Source organism: Oenanthe melanoleuca, chromosome 20, assembly GCF_029582105.1.
Source record: "Oenanthe melanoleuca isolate GR-GAL-2019-014 chromosome 20, OMel1.0, whole genome shotgun sequence".
Classification (NCBI taxonomy): domain Eukaryota; kingdom Metazoa; phylum Chordata; class Aves; order Passeriformes; family Muscicapidae; genus Oenanthe; species Oenanthe melanoleuca.
In genome coordinates this window covers 9,020,261-9,035,222 of record NC_079353.1, presented here as the reverse complement: position 1 = coordinate 9,035,222, position 14,962 = coordinate 9,020,261, and the positions used below count along the sequence as shown (strand labels likewise).

Below are 14,962 nucleotides of genomic sequence, written 5' to 3'. Positions count from 1 at the left end.
TGAACTTCTTAGGCTGACCCAGGCAACTAAGAGTAAAGGCAAAAATATAAACTACGTGACTAGTGGGAAGAGAAAGAGTCAGCAGGAAAAATCTATCAGAGCTTTCCATGGTTCAATCAGTCAGAGCCTGCTACACTGGGGAAACAATCAATTAGCCACTTCTGCTAGGGCAGCCACAGACGTGCTGTTCTGGTGGTAGTAAATCTTTGAGTTTATTTGTTCTTGGTTGCACTCTCAGCTTATTTACATCACAGGAATCTTCCTCCCTGTTTATCCTCGCTTCTGCAAGTCCCTCCCAAGGATCTTTCTGTCTGTGTCGATCAATGAAGAAGAACAATGAATTTCCAACTTCATTGCAAATCTCTATTTCCCTTAAACAGGCAGCCAAAACAGTTTCCTCCAGGCATCCAGAGGGCATTACACCTTTAACTGTCTCTCCGATTTCCTGCTGTCAATGCATTTTGTCTCACTTTAAGGCAGATGGTTTTGGTTTAGGGTGTTTTGACCCAATTTTGATCCAAGAGCCCTGCAGAACATATATTTTCTCCCATCCTGAGGAGCAAAACGTAGCAGTCAAATGAGAGGCAGATGACACCAAAGCTAAGGGATGATGTTTAGAGCCCTCAGCCAAAGCCGCTCTGTGGCAGACAGAAGCATGGAAGGACACAAGTATGGCTAGTCCCACAGATATAATAAAGAGGGAGGTGAAAGACAGCCTGGAAAAAATGCACAAAAAGGAGCATTTAGAGAGTGTGACCAAGTGGTGCTGAGTTGTGCAGGTGCAAGGGGCTCTGACTGTGTCTCTGGAGGAAGCTGGCAGATGGATGAGCATGGAGAAAGGTGCACAGAGGTGAGTGGGGATGATGATGGCTCTCCTCAGCACCTCAAAAGGAGATCTCAAAGCATTAAAAGCAGAAAAGTCTTCAGCCCTAGTATGCTGGTGAAGACAACAGTGTTGGGCACAGAGATTCACTCTCCAAACCACAGGCCTGTGTCTGCCATCACTGTGCTTTCAAGATTTAGTGAAATGAGCAATTTAGATGGCCAAAGCATAAAGCTGAAATTAAACTCCCAGTCCCCATTTATATTTTTTATTGCAGTCTTTAAATTAAAATAAAGCAGTTGTCAGCACTTTTAGGTAACTGCTGTGCCTGGCAACCTGGAAGAAAATTTTGACCCACAGATGCCTCTTGTTCCTCTGATCAAATGTGCTGGCAGGACTGGTAGACAGGAGCTGTCTTAACAGTTTTAATGCACCTAAATTTGTGCCTGTACCTGCTGTGAATGCCTTGATTGGTGCTATTGAAATCTCTTCTAAAACATATGGTAATACATTCCTCACTGATTCCCCTGCCTTTCAAAACTCAGACCTGAAGATATCATTTTCTGTAATAAGTTCATTCTGTTCCTTCTGCTTTACTGCCTTCCTGGCCTAGCTTTGATGAAGTAATTCAAATAACTTACTAACTCCAGAGCAAGTTTTGATTAGTTTTTTAATAAAATAACATATTTTCTTTTGGAAAGTCCTGCAAATTCATCTTGGCATCTGATATTCATATCATCTCTGCCATCCTGCATGCACGAAGTCCTGAAGAATCTGGATGTCAGGGCTGAGAGTGCACTAGTTGGCCCTAACAGCCCCAAAAAGCTTCATTCGGGTATCGTATTTACCCTCCATTTAGCCTCCAAGCCTGAGGGGCTTCTAGCTCTTGCCTGGGCTGTAGGTGAGACTGTCTCAGACCTGTTCCTGAGCTGATGTTTGGCTTTCCATGGATGACTTTGGAGTTGGTGTGTTGATGGAAGCCAGTGCCACCAGGCCCTGATCTACCTCCCACGGCAGGGGACTGTGCCTGGTCATGGGCTTGTCCCTGCCCTGTGCAGAGGCTGCTCCTGGCACTCCTTCGCTGGGAGCAGCCCTGCTCTGGCTGCTTCTTGGCACTGGCAGCCACAAATACAATACAGCTCTGGTAGGATTTTCAGTAGATAGAAGACTTTTAATGGGTTGATTTATTAACTGTTTGAGAATGGAGAATACAGGCTGTTATTGTGGAGCACTCAACATGTAGTAGTTTTAGCCCCACTTCTCCTAAGGGAGATATTGGACTTCTAATATGCATTTTTGGATTAGCACATGCAGGCCTGTCATTTCAGTGGAATGACATTTAGTTATCAGGATGGGGGGACAGATCACGAGGAACATCTTCCTTTGTTCCCTGAGGACAAAGGAGGGAACAGCAACCTTTCTGTGCAGACCATGTCACTAGTGGAAAACACTGTCTAATACCATCTCAGGGTTTTTTTGCACTGAAAAAAATAAGGCTATACTGCGTTTCCTTCCCCAAAGCAGGAATGGGAGATGTTGTGATGTCTGTGCCATAGGTAGCACCTGTGGACAGCTGGCAGTCTTGAGCCACTAATTCTCCATAAAGCTTGTTGGAAAAAAATGAGACTTGGGGAAGGATCTCAAATTCACTCATTTCACAGAGCACAGCAGCTTCTGTCCCACGGTGTGCAGCAGAATGGGCTTAATGCTGAGCCACAACAGGCACGAGCCTTCCTATTCAATGCAACACACCAAGGAAAACCTCCCAGTTTATGCGCTTTCTGCCTGGGAGCTTGTATACATCCAAATAGTGGCTTTTATATTTTGGGGAGGGATTTTTTGTGCGTCTAAAGAGAGGTATGTGGGAGAAGGCTGGGAGCCGACCTGCTCCTTCATTCACACCAGCACCACTTATATCCCCTCTGTTTCGTGAGAAAGCTTCAAGGTTCTGCTCCTGAAAGCTTCAAGGTTGTTTTCACTGAGATCAAAGCCAGGACCACGCTCTTCCTCCTGCATCTCTTCTTCTGTCTATTTCGCTTTCTCACATCAATTCACAAGCAAACCTGCACCTGCGTTCTCTCTGTGCTCGGGATGTGAAGGATCTTTTCCGGCCCGGGCAAGGCGAGAACAGAACCGGGGGTCCCCAAAGCCGGGCTCAGGCAAGGCAGGGAAGGCGAGAACAGAACCGGGGCTCCCTAAAGCCAGGCTGGGGGCAAGGCGAGAACAGAACCGGGGGTCTCCAAAGCCAGGCTCGGGTCCGCGGGGGAGACGCGAGAACAGAACGGGGGTCCCTCAGGCCGGGCTCAGGGCAAGAGGAGAACAGAACCGGGGGTCCCCAAAGCCGGGTTCAAGGCAGGTAGGGAAGGCGAGAACAGAACCAGGGGTCCCAAGGCGAGAACATAGCCGGGGGACCCCCACGTCGGGCTCGGGGCAAGAGGAGAACAGAATCAGGGGTCCCCAAAGCCAGGCAAGGGGCAGGGCGGGCAAGGCGAGAACCAGGGCTCCCCAAAGCCGGGCTCGGGGTATGCGAGAACAGAGCCGGGGGTCCCCAGGCCGGGCTCAGGGCAGGTGAAGAAGGGGAGCACAGACCCGGGGGTCCCCAGGCCGGGCGCGGGGCACGTGGGTAAAGCGAGAACAGAGCCGAGGATCCCCAGGCCGGGCTCAGGGCCGGGCTCAGGCTCCGGGCGGTGCTGGGCCGCCCCCGGGCCGCGATTGGCGGCGCTGAGGCGTTGGGGCGGGGGCGGGCGGCGCGTAGGGCAGGGCGGCAGCAGCAGGTGGCTGCGCTCTGCTCCGCGCCGTTCCGCGCTCCCGGCCACCTCTCCTACCTCTCCTACCTCTCCTCTCAGCTCCCCGCCGCCTCAGCGCGGCCCCGCCGCCGCCAAGACGCCGCGGGCCGTGCTCCGAGTGAAGAATGGGGCGGCCAAGCTCGCCAAGCCGCCCGCGGCCGCGGGCGAGACCCCCGGCGGCGCCCCCGGAGCCGGGCTCTTCATGGAGCGCTCGCAGAGCCGCCTCAGCCTCTCCGCCTCCTTCGAGGCCCTGGCCATCTACTTCCCCTGCATGAACAGCTTCGACGAGGAGGACGCGGGTACGGGGGACAGTGGTGCCCGGAGCTGTGTGTGTCGGGGCGGTGTGTGTGTGTGCCCGGGCGGGGTGGGCAGGCGGGGTGGGTGTGCAGCCACCGGCGCTGGCCCCGACCCCGCCGTGGGCTTGTGTTCATCCCGGGGGTGTGCGGGGCGTGCTGGGGACTGCTGGCCAAGGGATGCGTGTGCCGGTGGAGGTTAAAACTGGGAGTGTGTTCCAGCGGTGGAACACGCTCCGGCTGCTAATCGATAGCAAACACGGGTTGTTTGCAAATGGAGCGGCTAACGCTCCATCCTCTGTGTGAATGAAGGGCAGCGGTCAGGGAACAGCGTCTATTCTGCCGGTGGTATGTCCATTCTGATTTATACACCATCAGCTCTCAGGCCGATTGTTCCAGGGATTGTTAGCTCCGTACATCGTGCTGCCTTTGGAGAGGGGAATAAAGGGATTCAGTTTAATGAGGGCAGAGTAAATCCCAAAACAAAAGCCTTGCAGAATGGATGCGGTGATTTTTTTTGCCGGCATCAGAAAGACCTTTCTGGCCTCAGATCGTTTGCAGTACTCATAAAATGTGACCAAGCTTAAAGAAGGGCAGGGAAAAGCAGGAAAGGCATTGGGTTGAACGGTGGGGAAGGGTGGTAGGTGCTGGGAGTAGAGGGCAGCACAGCCTTTGCGTGGGTAGGGAGGATGGAGAGCGGTCACAGAGCACTCTGTCCATTCCCCATGGCTCCCTGCGAATTGAGGGGTGTTTTTTCCAGCGCACACTGTACCAGAGACTGAACCTTTAAGTGAATCTTGTCAGTGGGAAATAACAAAAGTTGGTAACTACGGTGTATTTTAACACTGACTGTCATGGTTGCATCCCTCAAAATGCCGGTATGCTCCTTTGTCTAGTGGCTCATCCCAAGATGTGCAGATGCCAGCAGGAATACATCAGCCTGCCAGCTGCTACACCTGTAACAATGTTGTTTTTAAAGGAGTTGACGTAAGAATCAATTCATCATCTGTGTGATTAACCTAGACTTGTCATCAGCATCATGCAGGGGTGGCAGGCAGAGGATTGTCTCCTCCAACAGATATGGCTTTTAAAATTTTTGTCTAAAAATTTTGCTGACAATTTATTTGCACTTCACTTCAGATTTGGTTCCAATGCTGAGGAGCATACAAGACAATAATGGGAGCTTTGGGAAGTCTCAGCGCTGTTGCTTCAGGAATGATTGATAGTGAGGCATGCTCAAATATGAGAACCCAACACAACGCCTGGGACAGCATTTCATTCCCTGGTGTCCAATCCCTCCTGCTCTGAGCAAGGTGATAGTTTAGGTGGATGCTTCCTCTTCCACTGCTTTTAAAAAAAAAAAAAAAAAAAAAAAGCTTTTTCACTGTATTGTATTTGTTCACACTGAGTGAATGTTCATGCATGAATGTTAATAAGCTGCTCTGAATAAAACACAAGTACTTGTCTCTGAATTAAATAAATCTACAATTAAGACCTCATTCTCCAGCAGCTTATGAGCAGACCTTGCCTGTGTGAGTTGTCTCATTAGTGAAGCTGCTCAGGGTGGATTCAGTGCGATGGGAATGTTGCAGTGTTGCTCCTGTATTCCGTGCCTGAGAGTGTGTGTTCAGACACGTATGAGCAACCAGCCAGGAAGAACATGTGCTGCCTTCTATTTTTGGTGTTAAAACTACAAGTGTATAATTTTCTCAAGCGAATAGATGACATGAAAGAGAAATTATAAGAGAAATGCTGAAATTGTGCCAGATAAGATTCTGTATATCCATGCACACTTCTGAAATTGTGGGAGATTCTGACCAGTTTGGGTTGCAGCATGATTTCTGTCAAAAAAATAGATCTCAATAGCTCATTCAGGGAGATGAATGCTGCACTTGGCAATATGTTCTCCATAGGAGGTGGCAGGAAAAAAATGAAATTGATCCCAGGGGCATTGACAAAGTAAACAATCCTATTTCAAACAGACACATCATCCATTTTGTCTGAAGCTGAGAACCACATCTTTAAAAGAATAGCTATCCTACGGAAAAAGGAGAAGAGCTGATAAATGGCCAAGTTTAAAGGAAATTTTACCTTTTCCTCTGAAAGAGGAAAACAGCTTAATGATCGCTTAAATCTACAAACGAGAAATATTCTTGAGGTGTTTCATTTAAGTTACTATCAGTGGGTTATATCAAAGCAGCCTAAAAGGAAATTTACAGATGTACTGAGAGCCGTGGCTACATTTGGGCAGTGGTAACAATACCTCTGGCTTGCAGTATTTCACCCTTTTAGTCTGGAAAAATGACTCTGCTATTTAAAAACACAGTATATACTTTTATTTATACAATATTTCCTTTTCTGCCATGGCTCTTTTGTTCTTCTTCACTGTCTACCTTGTGCACATAGGGTGAGAAGACTCTCCTCATCTTCCAGACTTCCTTTGCCTGGTACATCTGCAGTGTGCCTGACTGGATTTCTGGGCAGTGAACTGGGTGGAGATGATCTCTTAGTGTGCAGAAGCAGGCAGCCAGTGGAGGCAGGAAAGCAACAGGGCTTGGAGCAAGAGACAGGATCAGAGCATGAGGGTGATGGAGTTTCAGATATGTCATGTCCATGTATTTCTCCAGAGAGGCAGATGTGGACTTCAGTGTTCTAATGCCCTTTTCATTTCTCTGCTGTGACTACAAAGAAGATGCTCTGAGCAAATGCGGAGCTTTTTTTTGCCAGGAAGTTGCAGTGGGGCTTTGAAATAGCCAAAATGCACTCAGCAGTTCAAGGACTCGGGGTTAATAACTCTTTTGATCTCAGCATGGTAATGTTGCTGGCCTTCCTGCTGGCTGAGTGCCATTGCCTTTGCTCCACTGAGATCCCCAGCAATGTCACTGAAGTTTAAGGATTTTTAAACTGCAATTATTATTGGAATAATTGTTGGTTTAACTTATGCAAATGTTTATCCTACATTTCAGTTATGGAGTAGTAGAGTAAGAAGAGGTATAAGTCAGTCATGCACTCTTTGTGGGCACATTTCTAGAATGCCTCTTTCTAACACAAATTGTGTGAACACAAATCTTAGCTGTTCTGAGGATCTGCCATACACTTGGTCTTCGCTGGAATCAGCCATTTGGAATGCTGATATTCCTGTGGGAACATGTCAGAAGGAACCAAACTGCTGAGGACTGAACTACCAAGTGGCAAGTGTGTGTGTGAGTTAATAACAGGATCCATGATGACTGTGGGCACCTGACTTGTAAGCAGCTTGTGGTGCACCTGGATGCAACTCATAATTAAAACTGAGGGAACGGGGTGTATGAAATCCCCCTTTGACTGATGGTGGCCTTAGCAGAGCTCTCCCCAGTTCAGGATGAGAGTTAACCTTAAGGTTAATGGCAAGATGGAGAATCATCTTGCTCTTTGTGTGGAGCATGAGGTTTGGAAACCTGGCTAAAGCAGAACAGAAAGTAAGGTTTTTGTAGAGAATGACAACAACCGACTTAGAGCTGCACATGCAGAACAAGCAAGCTTTGGGCAGGAGAGAGGAGGTGGTTTGAGTAGCTGGGACAGTTGATGTAGCAGTGTTGAATCTGCTGGGAGTTGGGAAGTCAGAAGCAGTGCTCAGCTCTAGAGGGATGAGGATCCCATGTACTACAGAGGACAAGAACTACACCTAAAGAAAGACAGGTAGGGAAATGTGAAAAACCAGTGGAAGGGATGGGTTTTGCTTTCTTGTGCCTAAACTGCAGGACCCAGCAGCACTTCTTGGGTCTGGCTGTGTGCTCCAGCTGTGCTGTGGCCCAAGTGGGTGAGACACTGCAGTGCACCAGCTCCTTTCATCCTTCATCCTGTTTTTTTTTTTGGGAAGGACAACTGCTTGTACTGGCAGAAGGTATCTGAAGCATGCCCTGACAGGGATGCAGATTTGAATGTATGGAACTGTAGCTGTGGGTCACACTGCAAATGCAGCTACTCTGGAATCCAGATCCAGCATAAACATCTACACAAGGTTCCTTACACACACAGGTGTGAAGAGCAGGGCTGCTCTGGTCAGGGAGCAGGGAGAGGTACAGAGCAGCTGTGAGGGACTTGTAATTGTCCCCTCCCTGGTCAGGACCTCAGCACAGAGACTGCCCAGCTTGGCAGACCCCTGCCCTGGCTGCAAGACAGGAGAATCAAATCGTGTCTCAGCCAGCTGGAACTAAGTGTCTGGCAGAGAGAAAATGGTTTCCAAAGTCAAAATGTCTCCTGGATACTGACAGTAAGCCTTCCTTGTGTCAGCTGCTCATTCAGAAAAGAGTTGAATTAGAGATAAAATTCAGCCCGGGCTGCTGCTTTCACACATTATAAAGTACTGGCAGAGGCACTGTGTTACAATCAATTGCTTTGAAGAGAAGTATGTGAAATACTAATTTAATGGATTGATAAAAAACATTTAAACCATTGGAGTGTAAGAAGGGGCTGTGGACATTTAGGTTAGTTTAGAATATTATTTTGTTTGGGTTTTATCTATTGAATTTCCTAATAATTTTAAACATTGGCCTTCTCTGAAATTTCAAACATTAAAGCGTTACAAAGCTATTAAATAGAGAGAGACCCTATGTGTGTTTTCACGTTGCCATGGATATTTCTCAGTTGCAGCACTGTATTGGAGTGCATATGGTTTAAAGGAAAATAATGATTCAAGACTTAACTAGTCTGGCTTTACATTTTTAAAAAATATAGCCCAGTGCGTTAAGTCCTTTTTGTGCTTACTTAGGTTTTGCTTCATCCAAAGTTATTTTTTGGAGCTCTGTAAATCTCTAACCATTTTTATTAGTTGTTTTTAAGGTAGGTAACCATGCTCGTGTGGCAGACATATAGGGAACAGGGGAAATTATTCATCCATCTGGAATGTTAGCTATTTTTCAAATAAATCTTTAATAAATGAAAGGATAGTTTAGCCCTGTAACCCTGCAAAGATAGCCCATAGAGCTCACGTGGCCATGTATTACCCCAGGGGTGCCAGCTCTCTTGGCTGGTGCAGGAGGCAGCAAAATCCAGGGCTTTTCCCTCTTCTTGCACAATAAGGAGGGTATCTTTGGCTGTAGGTTATCCTAATGCTTGTAAGAAATGCCTCTCTCCCTGCTGGTCACATTCTATCTCTAGGTAAACATGTTTATTTCATAAATGGATTAATCTGAAATAAAAAATGAAAACAATTATGGAAGAGCTGTTGTCAGTTCAGTCTTCCATCAGAGGAAAGTGTATAAAAGGGACCAGTGGCCTGGAAGAAAATGCTGTGGATAGCACCTGCAGAGGCTAGTGATCCCAGACCTGGTTATGAGTTAATCCAAATCCTAAATACAGGAACTGATTCTTACACCATGGGTGCACCTGGTCAGGTAGAGCTGAACAATCCTCTCTGTGCACTGGAGGCAGCATTCTGCTCTTTGGCCCTGCTGCTGCTGCATGTGTGATCAGAGACTACAGACAACAGGTTTTGTCTTCAGTGGCCATGGGAGACTGGAGCAGAGCAGGAGCCCTGAGAATGAGTCAGCACTAGGAGCAAGGGATTCAAAACCTTGTCCTTGTTTGTGTTGCCGTAGGTGCTGTGGCTGCACGTGAGAGCCATGCACCTGGGCCAAGTTCATGCTGTGCTTGTAGAAAGGCAAAGCGAAATGTCAGCGTTGGTCCCAGGGTGCTCATGGTGTGTGGCAGAACCCAGCAGATGGGGCCGGGGGGACAGATGGGCGAGCACAGGGAAGGGTGACGTGGCACTGAGCAACTCTCAGCATGCCAGGCTGCCTGCCCAGGCCACTAGCTGCTTCCACTTCTGCCTCCCATGGGGCATCCTGCAGAGTCCTCCAGCATGCCCCAGCCTGGAGATCCACCTGTGCCGTGCTCAGAATTGTCATAAACACTGCTGTAAGGTGGGAGGAAGAGAGGTAGCTGCTCATCCGGGGTCTCAAGCACTGTGCCACAAAGTGCTGCCTAGAAGTTTCCTTGGTGGTCATCTGGGTGTGGGTTTACAGGGGAGAGGGATGTGGGTGAGTGGCTCTGGGCTGTCTCCTCAGCTTTTGCAGCACACACTTGCAGCCATGGAGAGCACAGCATTGTGTCTCCTTCCCTCAAAGATGTCCTGATGAGGCATTCAGAGGATGATGCTGAGTTCCAGCTCTGTGTGCAGTTATTGTTGAGGGTGGCTTAAGTGACCCCTGGAATATCCAGGAAAAGGATATCTGCTGTCAATTGATTTCTGAGTAGAAGAATCTGTCCCTGGAAAGCTTTCTGTTGAGGAGACACTGTTTTTCTATGGCTTCTATTTCATGTGCAGTTAATTCTAATGCAACATTTATAATTCAAAAAAAAAAAAAAAAATTATCTTTACTCTGTCAGATTCATGCATCAGGACAAGTTGTGAAACGCTGTAACTACTTTGCTTCAACATTTCTGTTTGACAGAATGTGTGGATCTGCTTTGTGTAGGGAGAATTAAGTTTGATTGGAGTAGTTGTTTTGAGGAATAATTTATCTGTGCAATTGTTTTCTGAAGCACTATTTGCTTATATTTGAATGCCTTCAGTGAGATTACAAATGTGGACAATTTAATTTAGGAAGTGGTCTGTAAGTCGTTGATGGTTTTGGTGGGGCAGTAAGACCTGACTCACTCAAGACTCTCAGCCCTGCCGTCTCCTCCTCTCTCCTACAGACATCTGCTGAGAGGCACCATTAGCATATTTGAATAAGGATTTCTGCTCCTCTGTGGAAGTGTTCAACACATTTTGAATATCCCATCTATCCAAATGATGTTCCCTTGGTGTTTGGTTTTATTTTCTGGGAGGATGCTATACTGTATGGCAAAACATGTCACAGTTGGGGTTCTGCAACACGATGATCCAGCAGTTGTGCCATTGCTTAAGTCGTCAGCTGATGGCACACAAATTAGGCACTCTCTGCTTTCCATCCATCCCTGCTTGCCTTGAAATCTGCATTTAAGTTGTATCTTTGGCTTTGCTTTTGCAAAACAGCTTGTAAAGACTGAGCAGGCCTGATACAGCCTCACCACACAGGGGTGCAGCAAGCTCTGTAGCCCTACCTTTTAGTCAAATCCAGCCACAGTTAAATCACTGAGATGGATAATATCAGTTCCACCTTCATACCATCAGGGTGTTTTATCAGCTTTGTCCAAAACACAAAGCACTCATACAGCCTTGCAGCCAGTGTGAAATGTTTGAGTGCTCAACAATTTGGAGAGTACATTATGTACAGTGGTAAATGACACATTTTTCTCAAAATTGTTTTATGACTAAGAGGAACTTAATCTATTGTCTGTGTCCTTATTCTTGTAGATGAGAGGTAGAGGGGTCACTTGTATCTATTCCCCAAGTAACTAATCTATTCCTAATCAGAAGGATAGTTTACCCTAAAATTTAGCTTAAATCTGAATGGAAATAGTGGATTGCTATTGCATTGCTCCCAGCAACACAGGAAGCAATTGACTGATGCTCTCTTCAAAGCAACTCTTCACATCACAGAACTGTTCCTTCGTGTCCTGATAACTCCAAGTCAGGAAATTACCTTAGTGACAACCATTGCTGCCTGGCATCCCTCTCCCTCCTTTTGGTATTTGGACCAAAGAAACCTGATGGATGGTTTTGCTTTAGTTGTGGGTTTTGGTTGATATTTTTTTTTTTGTTTTTTTTTTTGTTTTTTTTTGTTTGTTTGTTTGTTTTTGTTTTTTTTGTTTTTGTTTTTGTTTTTTTTTTTTTTTTTTTTTTTTTTTTTTTTGTTTTGTTTTGTTTTTTGGTTTTTTTTTTGTTTTTTTTGGTTTTTTTTTTTTTTTTTTTTTTTGTTTTTTGTTTTTTGTTTTTGTTTTTTTGTTTTTTGTTTTTGTTTTTGTTTGGTTGTTTTTTTTTTTTTTCCATAAAGCAGTTTTCGAAGTGTCCTGTTGGCCTTCTTGCTGGACTTGGGGATAGTGCAGGAGGAGCAGTGTGGACAGTGCCCTGGTAGCTATGTGGCCTTTTTCAGTGAGGAGTATCTATTTGCCACACTTTGTATGCAATATTCCTGTAAATACACACTCTTGCTTCTGGCTAACACTCAGGGTATGATCCATGCTGTTTTCCAGATCATTCCCAGCATGAATGCTGTTGGCTACTCATTCCATTTCTGGCATTTGTATGTTAATTTTTTCAGTGCTCTGAAATTACTGATTTTTACATGTGCCTTTAGTGATTTTCCTTGTGTTGATTTGGAAGGTTGAGCTATTTTATCCCATGAGTATTGGTCTGACTTCAATATCTGTTATTTAGCAAGACCTGTGCTTATTTTTGTGGGATTGGGAGGTGGGGTAAGTGTCTGTGCTAAGATGCTTTATTCCATGGGCTTCAGGAATACAGTAATGTTTGTGGATGATTTTGGGAGCTGGAGGAGATGTTCTGTAGCTGAGGATCCACAGACAAAGTGCAGCATCCTTGAAAACATTTGCTTTCAGTGCATCCAGAGTGGCCTGTTGTGTCAGGCACCTTCTCATCACTTCATTCTGCAATGCTCAGATCAAGGGACTGCAGGGTGTCATTACCATTTAGCAGCTGGAATGAGGATAATGGTGGTTCTTATTGTGCTTCACATTGGTGACGTTGATTTAAGAGGTTATAGTCTCTGTGCCTAAGGAGCACATGGCTGTGTCCCTCTCTGGAGCTGACCATCCTCTGAGCAGCAGCAGCTCAGACTTGCAGAAGGACCCAAGTTAGCAAGGAAGCAGCAGTGTCACCAAGGGACAGGAGTGTGGGGACAGGCTGCCCCTCTTAGTTTCCTGAGCAATATGGATGAGGCTGACATTTCCCAGTGGTGACAGTTCCCCAGTGGTGACAGTTTCCCAGTGCTGTGGGACTTATGCCAGCTGCCCACCAGCAGTATGCATATTTACAGTTAGCAGGGGATGTATCCTGCCACGTGGATGGAAAACATGTTAATTGTGTTGCAGCCAAGATGTCTAAGAAGATTAAGACTTTTTTTTTCCTCTGTTGTAAATCCAGCTCCTTGTTTAGCACTTCTCAGCATCCTGGGAGGATTGTGTGGGTGGGTTGTTGGTTTGTTTTTTTTTTTTTTTTTTTTTTTTTTTTTTTTTTTTTTTTTATTTTATTTTTACTATTTACCTTCCTTTTCTTGGATTTTACGAATGTCATCACAGCTCCAGCGAAAAGTTAGGAAACTTTCTCTCAAGATTTTAAGGTGGCTACTTTATATCCATGTTTGTGTTTTAATCAGATTGTCAGAAGAAAAAAAAAGAAAAGGCTTTTCCTTTCTAATGCCTGTTGGATTTCCAGCTGCTGTAGTTGATTAATTCCTGAAAGTATCATGACAACTCAAACCCAGTAAATTTCCCTGTCCCTTATGTTCAGGTGGTGCTGCTCTCCCTCTGGCTGAAGCCCTGCTGCCTCCTGCCATGAGACCTCACCAGTAGCCTGTGGGATTAGAGCAACTGCTCTGCACCACTTCTGCAGAGCCCTTCCACCTATATAGCCATTCGAATTAAATTCACAGTAAGGGTAGGCAGTGCTGCAGACTAACTTTTGAAGCTTGTCAGTATTCTGCTTTCCCTCAGACCCCCCAGACCAGAAGGAATTGCAGGAATTGCTGTCACAACCCACTGTTTCATTTCAGTGATGAATTTGGTATGTTTGCCAAAAACCCAGGCATATTTGTGTGGGTTGATCCCCACACATCTGCCTTTGTGGGTCACACAGTCCACAGTCCATCCCCTCCAGATAAAGAATTTTTGTTTTAATGTAAGTAAAGAGGAAAAGTACATTATCTAATGTACCTTGAGATAAGAACAAGCATTCTGCTGTGAGCATAGTTTCTACAAGAGTCAGTGCTTGTTTTAAATATTAAATGTGCAAAGTTGGGCTTTTCCAAAAATGTCTGTGAGTTTTGGTCTCTGGTATTTGTTGAAAGTGAATGCACTTTTTCAAAAATGCCTGTGAGTTTTGGTCTCTGGTATTTGTTGCAAGTGAATGGGATTTGGGGCTGTGTCTGCTTTTGTCAGTTCAGAAAGTCACCCCACAGCTCTGCAAGAGTGGGGCTGAGGCTGCTGCCCTGGTTGAGCAAAGCCAGCTGGAGCAGAGGAGCAGACCCTCCCTGGGGTTCTGCAGTTCAGGGGAGCTGATGGGGGAACATTGAAAACGCTGGTGTGCAAAGCAGGGTAGGCAGTGCCCAAAGCGGGCGTGCAGGCCAGCGCTCAGCCTGGCAGCCTGTGTGTGTTAAATCAGGGTGATTTATGGAACAGTTTCTGTTAAAAGCTTCCTCGTGCACTTTAGGAAGCGGAGCTGCCAGGTTGGTCAAACTCCAATGCCCAGGCAGTTTGAATTGGCTGCCGGCTGCGGTAACAAGCGTGGCGAAACTCTCGAACAGCCGTTTCCTCCTGCCTTTGCAGGCTGCCGCATCGGTGCTGCCTCTCGCAAAACGGTGTCAAAATGTTACGTGCTATGAGGACATTGCCATGGCAACGGTAGCATCCCATAACACCCGCTCTCCTACTGTGGTGTCAGCGCATGCTGGCGCCAATGTACTTTCCTCCTCCATCTGGGGCTTGAGGAGTGCTGTGGTACGGGATCGTTGATTTCTTCAGTTATGGGGCTGAGGGTGAAGGAGATGCTTTCACTGGGCTTTGGCGTGTCTTAAGTAAGACAATGATTCCTTCTTTTGGCATAGCAACACTCTCATGATCATGACTGGGCTCAAAAGCACTTGGGTTTGTGTTCTGCTGCACTGAAGAAGCAGCTTTCCCTCCATCAGATGGTTGCTGCAGTAGCTGTGTCCTACCTGGCATCGGAGGTATCCTGATCCTCTGTCACTCCTGTCAGGCAGCTCTGAGAACACTCACTTTGGAAAGGCACTCTGGTCTTGTTTTGGGACCAGTCCTTTCATCCCAGAGAAGCCTGTTGCTGATGTCCATCTGCAGCCTGCAGTGGTCTGCTCCCTCCTCCCCTTCCTAGCATCTGCCCTCCAGGGCTGGCTGTGGGGCTGGTTTTGGGCAGTTTCCTCACACCTTTAGGTGGAGTTTCCTCCATGGCTACCTGGAGG

At 46.5% G+C, this 14,962-nt stretch overlaps 1 protein-coding gene across 1 annotated transcript in view; it reads left to right on the top strand.

The window, feature by feature from the left end:
- The first annotated feature begins 3,565 nt into the window (after positions 1–3,565).
- Positions 3,566–14,962, top strand: part of RIMS4 (regulating synaptic membrane exocytosis 4) — a 57,790-nt gene continuing 46,393 nt past the window's right edge. The window contains exon 1 of the mRNA XM_056507631.1: positions 3,566–3,908. Within this exon, the coding sequence (XP_056363606.1) occupies positions 3,812–3,908 (97 nt within the window). The 5' untranslated portion in view covers positions 3,566–3,811. The remainder of the gene's footprint in view (positions 3,909–14,962) is intronic.